An 18,151-nucleotide genomic window follows, 5' to 3' on the forward strand; every position below is an offset into this window, starting at 1 on the left:
GGGATTACTGTATTAAGAACAGCTCTACCAAAGGTCAGATCAGAAGATGTAGATAGATCAAGTCTATAATGGTTGTAAAAGGTAGAAGGTGTAGACCAAGTTGCGGCCTTACATATTAAATGGATCGGTACATCTGCTTGTTCCGCCCAAGAGGACGCCATGGCTCGTGTTGAGTGCGCTTTTATACCCACTGGAGGAATCTCGCCTTTTGACGTATAGGCCAAGCAGATAGCATCTCTGATCCACCGAGATATGGTAGCTCTCGTGACCCCATGTCCTTTCTTGTGGCCCTGAAACGAGATAAACAGAGCCCTACTCTCCCTCCAAGTCTGAGACCTTTCTATATAAGTCAGGGTGGCTCTTCTGACATCTAAGGTGTGGAACTTATGTTGTTCTGGAGTTACAGGTGAATCAAAAAAGGAAGGGAGAAATATCTCTTGTGACCTGTGGTAGGTGGACGCTACCTTAGGGAGCTATGAGGGGTCTGGTTTTAGGACTATCCGATAATGAAATATCAGTAAGAAGGGTGGGTCTACTGATAGGGCCTGGATGTCGCTAACCCGTCTAGCTGAGGTTAGGGCTACCAAGAGGGCTACTTTATATGTCAGGACTTTTAAAGGTATTGAATCTAGTGGCTCAAATGGGGAGCTGGTTAAGGCCTCTAATACTAGATTTAAATCCCACGGAGGTAGACGGGGAATATGGACCGGTTTACTATGTTCACAAGATTTTATGAATCTGGAGATCCACCTATTAGCTGCTATATTGCATCCATATAGGGCTCCTAATGCCGAGACCTGAACTCTTAAGGTAGTTACAGATAACCCTAACTCTCGGCCTTTTTGCAAGAACTCTAGAATAGGTGTGACTGGAACTTGCTTAGTGAACGGTACCGTGTAAAAGTCTAAAAATGTATTCCATACCCTACTATATATTAGGGTGGTAGATCTTTTTCTGCTCAATAAGAGGGTGTTTACTAGTTCTGCTGAGAACCCTCTTGATCTTAGTAGTTGCCTCTCAAATTCCACGCCGTCAAGTGAAGACCTTTCACTTGCGGGTGGAAAAAGGGGCCTTGGGACAGCAGCTCCTTGTCTGATGGGAGAATCCATGGATCGCATAGGCACATGGTCTGGAGACAAGAGAACCATGGTCTTTTCGGCCAGAATGGTGCAATGAGGATTACTCTTGCTTGTTCCCTCCTGATCTTTCTGATCACTAGAGGAATCAGAGACATCGGAGGAAAGGCGTATGCCAGTCTGAACCTCCAAGGATGGTGGAGAGAGTCCAACATATCTGGGTGATCCATGGTGTTCAGGGAAGCGAACCTTTTTACTTGCCGGTTGTCTCTTGTGGCAAATAAGTCGATTTGTGGTATCCCCCATGATTCTGTTTTTCTGAATATGGATTTGTTTAAGGTCCATTCCCCTTGACGTAACTCATTTCGGCTGAGGTAGTCTGCCTGATGTTCTCTACACCTCTGATGTGCAGGGCTGTTAGGGATGTTAGATGAGTCTCTGCCAGCTGAAAGATGTCTGCAGCTATGGTCATTAGACTTCCTGACCTTGTACCACCCTGACGGTCCACATATGCCACTGTGGTGGAATTGTCCAAGTAAATTCTTACATTTGCTCCATGAATCTGCGGAAGAAAATGATTTAAGGCATATTCTACTGCTTTAACTCCTTCCAGTTGGAGGAACACGTCAATTCTGCCTGGTCCCAAGTATTTTGGGCCAGACTGTCTTCCATATGTGCTCCCCACCCAATAGGGCTGGCGTCGGTGGTAATTATTTTAGACGGGTCTATCATCCATGGCACACCCCCTGAGAGGTGGTCCATGTCTAGCCACCAGGATAGTGATTCTAAGACAACTTTGGAAAGAGTTATTCTACTTTCTAGATATCCGTCTTTTCCCTGAGCCGACAATACTTCATACTGCAATTGACGACTATGAAATTGTGCCCACGGCACAGCTGGGATACATGAGGATAATGACCCCAGTAAGGACATGGCTTTTCTTAGTGTTATGTAGGGGTTGCGTATTGCGTCTGATACCCTTGATTGTATAGTCAGTCTTTTTGACTGAGGAAGGAAGCATTTCTGACTTACGGAGTCTAGCTGGATTCCTAGAAATGTCTGAACGGTTTCTGGATTCAGCTGGGATTTTTCGAAGTTTTTGAAGTCCAACCTAACTCCTGTAGGGACGAGATCGTATTAGATAAACGAGTTTTACATTCAAGTATAGAGTTTCCTACTACTAGAAAGTCATCTAGGTAGGGTATTATCAAGGTATCTCGTTGGCGTAGATGAGCCATCACTTCTAGTATCACCTTAGTGAAGACGCGGGGAGCCATAGAAAGCCCAAATGGCATTGCTACATACTGAAAGTGACGAACCTGGGGTTCTGCTACCCTTAGGTACTGCTGATGTTCGGCATGTATGGGAAGATGATAATAGGCATCTTTTAAGTCTATTCCGGCCATGACACACCTAGGAAATAAGAGTTTTATGGTAGAACTAATGGATTCCATTTTGAAGGTATGATTACGCAGGAAGGAATTTAATCTTTTGAGATTTATGATGGTTCTAAATGAACCATCTGGCTTATTGATCAAGAATAAAGGGGAATAGAACCCCTTCCCTTCTTGATCCTGGGGAACTTCTATCAGGACTTTTTTAGATAGGAGAGTTAGGATCTCTGATTCCAGAGCCCTTTGTTGGTCTTGACCTTTTGTTGATGTTACTATAAAGGAATCCCAAGGGATTCGGTCAAATTCCAATTTTAGGCCGTATTGCACAATGTCCAGAATCCACTGGCTGGATGTTATTTGTTCCCATTTGGGAAGGAAGAATTTTAATCTGCCGCCCACTTTCTGGTTAGCGGTATTTGCGTTTTGGATTATGGGATCCGCTAAAAAAGGCACCTTTTTGCTTTGGGTCCTTCGACTCCCATCGCTCCCTTTGTTCGAACGGCTTGTTCCTGGTAAAGGGGCGTCTTCTGAAGGCTCTCCTGTAAGATGGAAGATACTGGTTAGGGAAGCCTTTCTTCCTTTCTCCTGCTTTATTCAGGAGTTCATCCAGCGTTTTTCCAAAAAGGAACTCACCCTGGCAGGGGATCGCACAAAGTTTTGCTTTGGCCTGTGCGTCCCCTTTCCAGTTTTTTAGCCAGAGTGCTCGCCGGGCTGTGTTCACTAGGCCGGCTGACCTGGCTGCAAGACGTAGCGAATCCACGGAGGCATCAGCCAGGAATGCTACTGCTTCTTTAATTAGAGGGAATTTCGGCAGGATTGACTCTCTCGAAGTTCTACCTCTAATCTGTTCCTCCAGTTGCTCAATCCACACTAGTAGTGACCTTGCAGTGCAGGTACTAGATATGGCGGGCCTGAACGCCCCCGTGTTGGCTTCCCACGACCTTTTTAGTAAAGCTTCTGCTTTACGGTCCAGCGGGTCTGTCAGGACCCCTGAATCCTCCACTGGTAGGACAGACTGCTTGGTTGTGGAGGCTACAGCGGCATCAACCTTCGGCACTTTTGACCAGGAATTCAGCTCCTCGTCACTGAAGGGATAGCGTCTTTTAGAGGATGATGGTAGGAAACCTCTGTTTTGCTTATCCCACTCCTTTTTAATTATTTCCTTAATGGTTTGTATGACGGGGGAAGGATCTACGTTTCCTCTGCCCTTGCCCCACGAACATTATGTCCTGAGCCAATTTCTTTTCCTTTTCATCTGAGCACCCCATCGTGCTCCTGACAGATTTTATTAAGTTGTCCACACTGCTGTTGGGAAGACAAAGCCCCCCTTCAGTTTCGAATGAGCTCGGCTGAGATCCCGCTTCGCCTGAGGATATACGTACATCCTCTGACTCCGAACTAACTGGAGATCGGGACCTGCTAAGCTGACGGGTACTGGCGCTACTTGTTTGCGCCAAACCCTGCATTTCTTCCCAGATTATGGCTCTGACATCTGATGGAGTCATTACATTTTCCTGCCGTAAGGTCTGCATGATACACTCCGAACACAGTTTTTTAGCGTAATCATCCGGGAGGGGCTGTGTACATAAAGCACATTCTTTGTGCTTGGACTTGTGTGTCCTTTTCTTAGTCTAGAGGAAGGATACAGGAGGAACATATATCAGCATATAGGAAGAGACTCTTTCAAAAACTCACCCAGTGAAGCTGACAGGTACCGGTTCTGGAGGCGGATTTCGTTTGGTGGTAGAACCCTTCTCTGGAGGTCGACCACCACTCTTTGTGCTGCTCCTAGCGCTTCTCTCCTTGCTGGGAGCACGCTGTTGCACTGCGGGCAGGTGCGCTTCGTCGGCCGGTGAAGCCATCTTACACACACCGGCCCGACGCTAGCGCTGCATTTTTAAATCTGCCGCCCATTCTCCTGCCTCCCCGGACCAACCCAGAAGTGCTCCAGCGACTTCCGGGTTAGACGCGCCGCTCTCACTAACCATGCGGCGGCCAGAAGTATTAAGCCGGCCGCTGCACGTGCCGGGCAGACCCACGGTGACCGGACCGTGGATGTTTGGCCAGACGAGGGGGGAGGCTGCAAGCAGGGGCTCCCCCGCCGCTGCTTCTGGAACCACAGCCCCTGCCGTTCCCTCAGACACCGGCGCAGGCGGATGCATGGCCCAGGGATCCTCTTCATCTGTAGGTAAGCCGGGTCCCTGTAGGAACAGGAAACCTAAACTGAGGAGGAGAGGGGACCGCCTCCTTTTATTCTGTAGGTTTCCTGTTCCTATGGGGCTGATCTTTCTCTCTCATGTGGGGTGCTGTCGTGGCGAAGGGTAAAACCTTGCTTATCTCCAATCCGTTCAGAGGTTGAATCCCCATCGGGCCCGCGGGGCCTTGTTTTTTGATTGATTTAATTTTGTCCTTTATTTTCTTCCAGCTGACAAGAATGTTAAAGCTGATGCACTCTAGAGCGTTCCTGCCTCCTGATTCTGAGGAAGAACTGCAGCACATCATCGAGCCGTCCAGGTTGGTGCCCATAGCCTCAGTTAATCTTGCTCGGCTTCCCTCGGGAAAGACTCGTGCCCACTTCGGAACGTTTCCTCCGGAGGGGTTACTCTTCCAAACTGGCAGGTCACAAAAAGACTCTGCAACTCATCTCCCGTTACTACTGGTGGCCCACCATGGGCAAATATATCCTGGAATATGTCGCAGCCTGTCCTTCGTGTGCCCGCAACAAGACTGCTAAACATCTGCCCTCTGGGCAGCCATTACCTCTTTCTATTCCTTCAGCTCCCTGGCAGCACATCGCGATACACTTCGTTACATATCTTCCCATCTCTCCCGGCTGTTCCGTTATCTGGGTAGTGGTGGAACGCTTCTCTAAGTTAGCACACTTCATGCCATTACCTGGTCTCCCGGCTGCTCCTGAGCTCGCGGACCATTTCATACAGCACATCTTCTGTCTTCATGGGTTTCCTCTCTACATTGTGTCCGACAGGGGCGCCAGTTCACTTCCAAGTTCTGGAGAGTGGTTTGTAAATTAGTGAAAGTGGAACTGGACTTTTCTTCTGCATACCACCCTCAATCCAATGGACAATTAGAGAGGAACAATGAAATCTTGTCCGGATTCCTGAGGCACTTCATCAATGCACATCATGATGACTAGGTCAAGTTGCTGCCTTGGGCAGAATTCTCGTAAAACAATCAAGTAAGTGAATCCTCAGGAAGATCACCTTTTCAGATTGTGTTTGGACTCCAACCCGGGATCCCTCTTCCCATCTCTGGGGCTTCAGGCGTTCCTGCAGCTGACACTCTTACATAGGAATTCTCGAAAGTGTGGAGCGACACCAAGGGCGCCTTGGAGAAAGCCTCTCAACGTATGAAGAGCCATGCCCAGAGGTAAGGTGTGGCTCTCCTCCAGGTACATCCATCTTAAGGTGCCCTCCTACAAACTGGGTCCCCGCTTCACTGGTCCTTTTGAAGTCTTGAAAACAGATCAACGCAGTCTCGTACAAATTGAAATTGCCTGCTTCTTTACGTGTGCCTAACTCATTTCATGTTTCCCTCCTCAAACCAGTAGTTTTGAGCTAATTCTTTAAGGACCCAGGTTCTACCCCTGATCCAGTCAGTGAGGAGGATGTCTGAGGTACAAAGCATCTTGGCCATTAAAAAAAGTAAGGGGTAAGACCTATTTGGTGGATTGGAGGGGCTTTGGTCCAGATGAGAGGTTATGGGAGCCTAAAGAGAACAACCAGGCCCCTCTCCTACTGAACAGATTCTACGCAGGCTTGAAAAAGAGGAGGCGTAAAGAGAGGGATACTTTTACACCCGGTCCCGTACCTTTGTGGGGTCCCCGGCGGGACTCCCGCTCTGTGCCGGCCCCGCGCTGTCCTGCTGCAGCCCCTGCTTCCTCTTTCCCCTGCTTCATGGCACGCGGCCAGCAGGTCCTCCGGTAGAGTGCTTGGGTCGCGCGCGCTCCCGGTCTCTTAAAAAGAAACCTTAAACCTTTACTACAAAAAGCTGCCCGCTTACAATACTTTTTTTTCAGACCTCCCACTACTGTGTTTTAGGCAGCCCCCAAATCTAAGAAGCATCATTGTCAGAAGCTCCCTGTCCTCACCAACAGCTGCGGGAAGCTTTCCTTGCAACCAGAAAAATGTAAAACCTGTCCATTTATAATGACCACGGACAAGATAAAGATCCCCAATTCACATCAGGACTACAAGATACCAGGTACTTTCAGCTTCGTCACTTCTATACATAATTATTTGTACTAAATGTCCAACTGGGGGTCTGTATGTAGGAGAGACAGGGCAGAAACTGAGAACAAGGATGAACTCTCATCGCCATACAATTAGAGAAAAAAAGAATGGGTCTACCTGTGGCAATACATTTTTGTCTCCCCGACATGAAATTACTTGCATTAAAAGGTAACTTCAAATCTCAGAGAGACAGAAGAGTCTGGGAATATAAGCTGATGATGACCTTTGACACTCTCAGTGCAGGAATGAATGTGTCGCATGGATTTATGCCTTTTTACATCAATTAAGGAATTTGCTCCTCAGACCGTGTGGGGGCATCCTAACATAGAACCAGACCCCAATCAGAGGACAATAAAACATTCACACTCCTTATATATGAACTGTTCCAAATATTTATGGACATAACTTTTTATCACTCACATAATGGTAATTCTGCTTCACGTCACCTGTCTTATCTATGGCATTTTTCTGTGCTGTGTGATTCTACAGAATTTCTATTAGTCTATGCCTGATGAAGAGACCGGAGTAGTCTCGAAAGCTTGCAATTTGTTACCATCTTTTCAGTTAGCCATTAAAAGGCATCAACCACTGAGGACTCAATTCTAAATATTTTTCTATCCACTGGCTAACACGGTACCAAGATATATCTTTCCTGTATCATTTTGGTTATAAGAATTAGTTCCCTGAGAAAACATTTCAAAAATCACACAAAAAAAAAAGCTATTAGTTTGTGTCTATGGAGACAGGGCTCACTTAGGTCAGTGACGTTCTGTAGAATCTTTTACCAAACCTTGACAATTAAATTTTTGTTCACCCAAAACATATGCAAGAATAAAAACAGTAGTACATATAACAAGTGAAAGAACTTACTGAATCATGTGTGAGGTAGGTGTCACAGTAATCACAGTAAAACCTGTAGAGAATGAGGAGACATGTCACAAAGCACAAAATTCTATGAACAAATTCCGGGCATCAAACAGCTGATGGAATGTTGTGATGGGCACTGGAAATTGGAACTTCAGCAAAAAAAAGTCCTTCATTAACGATAATTATCTAATATTCGAAAACAGGGGACCCATTTAAGTTACGTTCCCATGACAAGATTTTGATGTGGCAGATTTTCTGCACCCATTACGCAAATTAGAAAAAAAGGGGACAAATACTTAGCTCGCCTTTCAGGGCATGGAGCTTTCAATTTCTTGCATGAATGGAGCCAGAGCAGCTGTAGCACAAACATAGGAGAAAGGAGGAGTTCAGCGAGGAAAATATATATAACACACTGTTTCCAGCCAGCTAACGCTCGGCATGCTCATTGCTATCTAATTAACGCTGCTGTTGGTTATGCAATTAAATGTACGTTTACCTTGGCTGAATTACATAGAAAGGAAGTGCTGCGTGTGGTAATGTGGGGGGACGGAGCCTCGTGTGGTAATGTGGGGGGACGGAGCCTCGTGTGGTAATGTGGGGGGACGGAGCCTCGTGTGGTAATGTGGGGGGACGGAGCCTCGTGTGGTAATGTGGGGGGACGGAGCCTCGTGTGGTAATGTGGGGGGACGGAGCCTCGTGTGGTAATGTGGGGGGACGGAGCCTCGTGTGGTAATGTGGGGGGACGGAGCCTCGTGTGGTAATGTGGGGGGACGGAGCCTCGTGTGGTAATGTGGGGGGACGGAGCCTCGTGTGGTAATGTAGGGGGACGGAGCCTCGTGTGGTAATGTAGGGGGACGGAGCCTCGTGTGGTAATGTAGGGGGACGGCGCCTCGTGTGGTAATGTAGGGGGACGGAGCCTCGTGTGGTAATGTAGGGGGACGGAGCCTCGTGTGGTAATGTAGGGGGACGGAGCCTCGTGTGGTAATGTAGGGGGACGGAGCCTCGTGTGGTAATGTAGGGGGACGGGATTAAGTGTGGTGATGTGTTGGGGGCGGGATTATGCATGGTGATGTGGTGGGGGGGGCTGGATTATGTGTGGTGATGTGGTGGCGGGATTATGTGTGGTGGGATTGTGGTGGGGGCGGGATTGTGTGTGGTGATGTGGTGGGGGTGGAGCTACTGTGAAGGGGGTGGGATTAGCAAGAGTGATGTGGTGGGGGGCGGGATTGTGTGTGGTAATGTGGTTGGGGCGGGATTGTGTGTGGTAATGTGGTTGGGGCGGGATTGTGTGTGGTAATGTGGTTGGGGCGGGATTGTGTGTGGTAATGTGGTTGGGGCGGGATTGTGTGTGGTAATGTGGTTGGGGCGGGATTGTGTGTGGTAATGTGGTTGGGGCGGGATTGTGTGTGGTAATGTGGTTGGGGCGGGATTGTGTGTGGTAATGTGGTTGGGGCGGGATTGTGTGTGGTAATGTGGTTGGGGCGGGATTGTGTGTGGTAATGTGGTTGGGGCGGGATTGTGTGTGGTAATGTGGTTGGGGCGGGATTGTGTGTGGTAATTGGGTGGGGGGCGGGATTGTGTGTGGTAATTGGGTGGGGGGCGGGATTGTGTGTGGTAATTGGGTGGGGGGCGGGATTGTGTGTGGTAATTGGGTGGGGGCGGAGCTACCGTGCAGGGGGCGGGATTAGCGAGTAATCACGATGCTATATATATGCTCCATAAAGGACTGACTGGCAATATGTTAGGGTAAAGATGGTGGTCTCATATGTATGCGTTTCACCAAAGAGTCTTTCATGATCATAAATAAGATTCTTTGTCGAAACTTGTAGATCTGAGACCTCCATCTTTGTACTACCATATTGCCAGTCAGTCCTTTATGGAGCATTTTTTTATTTGGCTAAAATAAAAGCTATGTTTTAAAATTATTTTTCTTTTCTCCCATCACTGAACTCATCCTTTCTCCTACATTACATTAGGTTACTTGTGTCTTTCATGGTTTTCGAGTGCATTCTTTTACATGTGCTATTATCGCTGCAGTTTATGTTAGTGTCATTTTAACACCTTTACCCCCGAGGGTGGTTTGCATGTTAATGACCAGGCCAATTTTTACAGTTCTGACCACTGTCCCATTATGAGGTAATAACTCTGGAACACTTTAAGGGATCCTGGCGATTCCGACACTTTTTTCGTGACATATTGTACTTCATGTTGGTGGTAACATTTCTTTGATATGACTTGTTATTATTTGTGAGAAAAAAAATGGAAACATCGCCAAAATGGTGAAAATTTTGCAATTTTCCAACTTTTAATTTTCATGCAATTAAAGGGGTTGGCCACTACTTTAAATTAACCCCCCAATGTATCCCCCCGGGGCGCCTAATGAATTGTGTAAATACCTTCCGTTGCAGTTTTCGCCTGTCAGCGGCGCTATGCTGGCGGCTGAGTCCGGGTCATGTGACCCCCAGGCTGCAGCCGCCGCTGATTTCCGCCGACGTCACGTCAATTTCCAGACTCTGGAAATTGACGTGACGTCAGCAGCAGGCGTGACCGAGCCTCACAGTCAGCGATCACTCATCAAGAGTGACTGGGCTGTGGGCGGCGCTAGGCAGGGATGTGCGGGCGCCGGGGGTCTGCGTGCCAGCGCTGGGAAGTGCGGGGGTCTGCTGGCCGTGCTGGGGTCTGCAGCAGGGGGGGTTGGGGGGTGTGTGTATACGCGCGCGTGTGTGTGTGTGTGTGTGTGTGTGTGTGTGTGTGTGTGTGTGTGTGTGTGTGTGTGTGTGTGTGTGTGTGTGTGTCTGTGTGTGTGTGTGTCTGTGTGCAGGCATCGTCCGATGGGACTACAAGTCCCACCGGGCTCTGCCTGCTACAATGACAGTGAGTGACACATTAGCCAATGATGGGACAGTTGTTGTACCATCATCCGGCTAATGTGTTGAATGTAAAAAAAAACAAACAAAAAAAAAAAAAACAAAAAAAACCACACACACACACACACACATATACAGTACATACAGACATACAACATACACCATGTGACATGCAACATGTAACATCATGCAACATGTGACGACATGCAGCATGCGATGACATGTGGCATGCGATGACATGCGGCATCATGCGGCATCATGCGGCGACATGCGCCATGCGGCGACATGCGCCATGCGACATGCAACATACGATGACATGCAACATGTGATGATATGCAACATGCGATGATATGCAACATGCCACAAACAGTACATACATACAACATACATATAGACATACAGTACATATAACAGAGTACATACTCACCATCACTTGTCACTTTGATCCCCGAAGCCAGTGTCATCTGTTAAAATAATAAACTAACACTATACTCCCTGATCCGCAGATATCCAATTAAAACGAGTGTCCCACGACCATCTCTCGTGGAGATCAGCAGCATCAGCTGATGAGAACGCTCTCCAGGGGCTCCAGGAATACAATGATGGAAGGTATCCTTCCACAATGTATTCACCACAATGTATTCCTACGCCTCTGTGAGAAAATAGTCCCTAGTCTCACTTTTGGCATTGCTGTGTGAGAAAGTTTCCATGCAGCAAATGCCATAAAGTGAGACCAGTTAACTATAGTAACCTCTCAGTGATGCACTGCAGGAGCCATTGTCTCCTGTCAGTGTGTCACTGGAGGGCCTATAGAGCAGTGACATCACCCGATGTCACTGTTCTATAGGGGAGATCGTTGTGGGACACTAGTTATTAAATGGACTACGGAGGACAGGTAGTACACGGTTTATTATTTTACGTTTTTTGCAGGCGCTGACGTATGGTAAGTATGGTTAAATGAAGAATATTAAAATACTTTGTCTGTGTCTTATTTTTTTTTTTAACTCTTTCACTACTATAGGATTAATAATGGATAGGCTTCATATTGACGCCTCTCCATTATTAACCCGGCTTAATGTCACCTTACAATAACAAGGTGACATTAACCCCCTTATTACCCCATATCCCACCACTACTCGGGAGTGGAAAGAGAGGGGCTAAGTGCCGGAATTGGCACATCTCACAGATGCGCCATTTCTGGGGCAGCTGCGGACTGGTATTTGTAGCCAGGGGGGCCAATATCCATGGCCCCTCTCTAGGCTATGAATATCAGCCCACAGCTGTCTGAGTAGCCTTTCTGGCTATAAAATATAGGGGGACCCCACGTCATTTATTTTGGGGGGTCCCCCTATTTTAATAACCAGTAAAGGCTACGCAGACAGCTGCGGGCTGATATTCATAGAGGGGCCATGGGTATTACCCCCTTCCAAGGCTACAAATATTGTCCCAAAGCAGTCTGTTTTCCCCCTCTGGCGCAGAAAATTGCGCGGGAGCCCACGCCATTTTTTTTCCGTTTTAACTGAAACATTGTTCATTAACCCCTTTCTGCCAGCTGACGGAATAGTGCGTCAGCTGGCAGTATCCCCCGATTTGAGGTGGGCTTCGGCGGTGAGCCCACTTCAAAGCCGCAACATGTAAGCTGTTTTCAATACAACAAAAAAAAAATTTACATGGTCGCTAAATGGCGTAGCGAGACAAAAAAAATCAAAAGCCAAAATTATGGGTTTTTTTGGTCACTGCGACATTGCATTAAAATGCAATAACGGGCGATCAAAAGAACGTATCTGCACAAAAGTGATATCATTAAAAACGTCAGCTCGGCACGCAAAAAATTAGCCCTCACCCAACCCGATACCTCAGAAAATATAGACGCTACGCGTATCGGAAAATGGCGCATTATTATTATTTTTATTTTTTTTAGCAAAGTTTGGAATTTTTTTTCACCACTTAGATAAAAAATAACCTAGACATGTTTGGTGTCTATGAACTCGCAATCACCTGGAGAATCATAATGGTAGGTCAGTTTTATGCTGTGTGCACATGTTGCAGATTTGGGTGCAGCATTTACTGCACAAAATCTGCATCTCCTTGCAGAAAACGCAGGTGCGTTTTTGATGCATTTTTTTCACTTTTGGCGCAGTTTTGATGTGGGTTTTTTGTGCAGTTTTGATGCAGTTCTTGGTGTGGTTTTTGGTGCATTTTGGGCGCGGTTTTGATTCAGGTTTTTGATGCTTTTATATGCAGTTTTTGGTGCAGTTTTGCTGCGGTTTTGCGGGCGGTTTTCATGCAGTTTTGATGCGTTTTTGGTGCAGTTTTTGATGCAGTTCTTGGTGCGTTTTTGATGCAATTTTTGGTGCAGTTTTCAAGCAGTTTTTGGTGCGTATTTGGTGCTTTTTTTTGCACGGTTTTGATGCATTTTTAATTTTTTTTGGTGCAGTTTTGGCACGGTTTTTGTAAGCTAAAGATGTGTTATTGAACAAAAAAAAGATTTGTGATGTCATTATTGTCCAACCTCCTCTTTTACATTTGTCCAACCCACACTGCATTACACACACACAGATAGATGATAGATGAAATGGATAGCCAGATCTACATATAGATAGATATATGAATATATAGATGTATGCATCTATAGATCTATCTATAGATATATCTGGATAGATATATCTATTGATAGATGTATGGATAGTGTAGGGTGCGTGTCCACTGTCCGGATTACATCCAAATTAGCTGCAGATTGGATGCTGCATACTTGTAGCTCATCGGATGATGCCTGCACACACACCCCAAAAGGCACACAACCGAACAGTCCCGCACACAACCGAACAGTCCCGCACACAACCGAACAGCCCGCAGACCCCGCCTGCACACACCCTAACAGTCCCACACACATCCGAACAGCCTGCAGACCCCGCCCGCACACAGTCACCGCCCAACACTTCCCTCCTCCCTAACTGCAGCATTTCTCGGACCCACATCTGCAGCAAAACTGCAGATCTTTTTTACATCTGCGGTTTTGCTGCGGATGTGCCCGACTCAATGAAAGTCTAAGGGTGCAGAAACGCTGCAGTTCGGCACAAAAGTAGTGACATGCTGCGGAAAAAAAAAAAGCTGCGTTTCGGTGCGTCTTTTTCCGCAGCATGTGCACAACAAGTCTGCGGCTCCCATAGACTTACATTGGTTGTGCACTACACTACGGATTTGATGCAATTCTGTGCAGCAAAAACCCCTGTGGATCTGCAGTCAAATCCTCAACGTGTGCACACAGCCTTAGCATTTAGTGAACCTAGAAAAAAACAAGTGTGGGATTTGCACTTTTTTTGCAATTTCATCGCACTTTGAATTTTTTTCACATTTTCTGTTAAACGACATGGTAAAACCAATGGTGTCGTTCAAAAGTAGAACTTGTCCCGCAAAAGATAAGCCCTCACATGGCCATATTGACGGAAAAATTATGGCTCTGGAAAGGAGTGGAGCGATAAACTAAAAAAGTTCCTGGGGTGAAGGGGTTTAGAAACATGGATATGGACAGATCTATGTAAATAGATAGATAGACATAGATACATATCTATCCATCCATCGGTGTAATGGAGTGTGGGTTGGACAAATGTGAAAGAGGAGGTTGGACAGAAATAACAATCACAAATCTTTTTGAAGATAGAGGAGGGAGGGGTTTGGGTGTTTTAGAGTGGGTGTGATAGGTTCGGGCTTAGTGGCCAGTGCAATTTATCATGGAACTTGTAGTATTAGAGCACAATAACTCAGGAGAAAGGAAGTTGTCGATTAACCCCATGAGAGCTGGATCCAGCACTGAAGATGTGCTGCTACAGCATGATAAAAGGTAATATTGCTAAAATAAACGCAGTGGATGTTTTAAGTGGCACATAATAGAAAGATTTATGAAAAAAAAAAAATTATTGTACTGGACAACTTCTTTAAGGCTTTTTTTACACTTGCCGTGATTTTGCGACCTCAACAGATTTCTATGGCGCCGTATTTACGGTCGTGAAAAAAGACAGAGCCTGCTCAATCTTTTTCAGGGCTTATGGACATGGCCCCCATTGCAAATAAATGAGGCCACAAAAACAAATGAAGGTTGTTTTTGGGGTGCGCCGTGACTTCTGGTTTTGCGGACCGCCGTTTTTTTCCCCCCCTAATACAATTGCTATAGTATTGGGAATCCTAAAAACGTCGATCCACAAGTTTTTTGTGGTCCGTTATTGCGGCAGACCTTGCAAATTGCAGCGATACGGCCCACAAAAAACCCGGTATGTGTAAAAGAAGCCTTAATCACAGAGATATGACACACAAAATGCTTAAGTAACATTTCCCACATGTCTACTTTACATCAGCACACCAAAAATTTTTTCCATTAGGAAGTTATAAGGGTTAAAACTCAAACAGCAATTTCTCATTTTTACAACATCATTTTTTTTTTTTTTTGGGACCACATCACATTTGAAGTCACTGAGGGATCTACATGATAGAAAATACCCCAAAGTGACACCATTCTAATAACTGCACCCCTCAAGGTGCTCAAAACCACATTCAAGATGTTTATTAACCCTTCAGGTACTTCACAGGAATTCTTGTAATGTTTAAATAATAATAGTAAAAAAAAATTATGAACCTTTACCTTTTTTTTCACAAAAAAGGTAATTCAGAGCAACATTTTTTTTTTTATTTTACCAAGGGTAGCAGGAGAAATTGGACCCCAAAAGTTGTTATGCAATTTGTCCTGTGTATGCCGATACCCAATTTGTGCATGTAAACTACTGTTTGGGAACATGACCGAGCTTGGAAGGGAAGGAGCGCCTTTTGACTTTCAATGCAAAATTGGCTGGAATTAAGATCGGACACCATGTCGCCTTTGGAGATCCCCTGATGTGCCTAAACACTGGAAACCCCATAAGTGACCCCACTTTGGAAACTAGACCCCCTAAGGAACTTATCTAGATGTGTGGTGAGCACTTTGAACCCCCAAGTGCTTCACAGAAGTTTATAAGGAAGAGCCATAAAAATAAAAAAATCATTCCCCCCACCCCCCCAAAAAAAAAAAAAAAAATTGTCTTTACGCCCCCCCAATTTTTTATTTTCCCAAGGTTAACAGAAGAAATTGGACCTCAAAAGTGGTGCAATTTGTCCCGAGTATGCCAATATCCCATATGTGGGGGTAAACCACTGTTTGGGAGCATGGCAGAGCTCGGAAAGTAGCGCCAGCTTTCACTGTTATGTTTTGCAGGTGCCATGACCCACTGGAAGAGTCCATGAAGTGCCAGAACAGCAGAACCCCCCATAAGTGACCCCATTTATGAACTACACCCCTCAATGAATTCATCTAGGGGTGCAGTGATAATATTCACATCACAGGTGTGTCACAGACTTTTATACCATAGGGCAGGGAGGAGAAAATAACTACATTTTCAACACGAAAATTTTGTTTTAGCCAAAGATTTTACATTTTCACACAAGAAGTGGGTAAAAATGGCAACAAAATTTGTCCCACAATTTCTACTGAATGTGGTAACAACCCATATGTGGCAGCACAGTGCTACCCCTCAGCGAGATTGGGGCGGGATTTGAACACAGCTTTACTTTTTACTATCGATGCTGTCTATGCAGCATCAATATTAAAAACATAGAATGTTAAAAAAAATTTATATATATATATATATATATATATATATATATATATATATATATATATATATATATATTTTTTTTTTTTTTTCTCACCTTCCGAGGTCCGCCGCAGCCTTTCCCGCTCCGGTCCCGAGAATGCATTGCGGCACTGATGCGAGACCGCTACATACATGATCTCGACTCAGTGCCGCAATGCATTCTTGGGACCGGAGCGTGAGGAGCATCGGTAAAGGCCTTGGCTGGATCCGGGGGCCGACGGAAGGTGGGTATATAACTATTTTTTATTTTTTAACAGGGATATGGTGCCCACATTGCTATGTACTGCGTGGGCTGTGTTATATACTGCGTGGGCTGTATTATATACTACGTGGGCTGTGCTATATACTACGTGGGCTGTGCTATATACTCCGCGGGCTGTGCTATATACTACATTGGCTGTGTTACATACTGCGTGGCTGGGCAATATACTTTAATATACTACATGGGCTGTATTATATACCATAAAATGTCCTGCACACGTGCATACACATAACACACATGGATGTCATCCATGTAACACGCATCGGCGCCTGGGAAGAAGCATTACAGTAAGCGCTTTTCCCCTTTGCCGGGTGCTCAACACTGCTCTCCTCATTCTTCACTGCTCTGCCGGCAATCGGCGTGAGCAGGGGAGAATGATAAGAGATACATTTAAGTAATAAAAAGAGACAACAGGCGGCGGCTGGTAGGACTATTACTCACATCAGCGTACCCCTGCTGCTGCTAATAATAGTGACAGCAGGAGCGGCGGATGGGAGTATTCATCTGCGGCTCCTACACTGTAAATATATACGGTAATTTAAATTTTTAAAAAAATTGCGGGTGGTCCGTCCCCCCCCCCCATTTTTTTTTCTACATCCAGCCTTTCTAAAAGCTCACAGCTGGGGGCTGGTATTTCCATGTTGGTAAGGGGTCATGGATATTAACAAAAAGCCTAAAAAAAGTAGCCCGCAGCTGCCCAGAGAAGGCACATCTATTAGATGCGCCAATTCTGGCGCTTTGCCTGGCTCTTTCCACTTGCCCTGTAGCGGTGGCAAGTGTGGTAATAGTTGTGGGGTTGATGTCACCTTTATATTGTCAGGTGACATTAACCCCTTCACCCCCAAGGGTGGTTTGCACGTTAATGACCGGGCCAATTTTTACAATTCTGACCACTGTCCCTTTATGAGGCTATAACTCTGGAACGCTTTGACGGATCTTGGCGATTCTGACATTGTTTTCTCGTGACATATTGTACTTCATGTTAAAGGTAAAATTTATTCGATATAACTTGCGTTTATTTGTGAAAAAAATGGAAATTTGGCGAAAATTTTGAAAATTTTGCAATTTTCCAACTTTGAATTTTTGTGCCCTTAAATCACAGACATATGTCACGCAAAATACTTAATAAGTAACATTTCCCACATGTCTACTTTACATCAGTACAATTTTGGAACCAAAATTTTTTTTTGTGACGGAGTTATAAGGGTTAAAAGTTGACCAGCAATTTCTCATTTTTACAACACCATTTTTTTTTTAGGGACCACATCTCATTTGAAGTCATTTTGAGGGGTCTATATGATAGAAAATACTCAAGTGTGACACCATTCTAAAAACTGCACCCCTCAAGGTGCTCAAAACCACATTCAAGAAGTTTATTAACCCTTCAGGTGTTTCACAGGAATTTTTGGAATGTTTAAATAAAAATGAACATTTAACTTTTTTTCACACAAAATTTATTTCAGCTCCAATTTGTTTTATTTTACCAAGGGTAACAGGAGAAAATGGACCCCCAAAGTTGTTGTACAATTTGTCCTGAGTACGATGATACCCCATATGTGGGTGTAAACCATTGTTTAGGCGCATGGCAGAGCTTGGAAGGGAAGGAGCGCCATTTGACTTTTCAATGCAAAATTGACTGGAATTGAGATGGGACGCCATGTTGCGTTTGGAGAGCCCCTGATGTGCCTAAACATTGAAACTCCCTACAAGTGACACCATTTTGGAAAGTAGACCCCCTAAGGAACTTATCTAGA

The 18,151-nt window shown here is 45.4% G+C and overlaps 1 protein-coding gene across 2 annotated transcripts in view; it reads right to left on the reverse strand.

Moving 5' to 3' along the window:
- SNRPC (small nuclear ribonucleoprotein polypeptide C) overlaps nucleotides 1–18,151 on the reverse strand; it is a 180,184-nt gene that overhangs the window by 130,162 nt on the left and 31,871 nt on the right. The window contains exon 1 of one of the 2 annotated variants that reach the window (XR_013223821.1): nucleotides 113–7,574. Coding sequence is in view for 1 of the 2 variants with exons in the window: in XM_077295542.1 (XP_077151657.1) it covers nucleotides 7,591–7,633 (43 nt within the window). In the remaining variant the exon portion in view is untranslated. The other variant, XM_077295542.1, reaches the window with a different exon arrangement.

This window comes from Ranitomeya variabilis, chromosome 3, assembly GCF_051348905.1.
Source record: "Ranitomeya variabilis isolate aRanVar5 chromosome 3, aRanVar5.hap1, whole genome shotgun sequence".
Taxonomy (NCBI): domain Eukaryota; kingdom Metazoa; phylum Chordata; class Amphibia; order Anura; family Dendrobatidae; genus Ranitomeya; species Ranitomeya variabilis.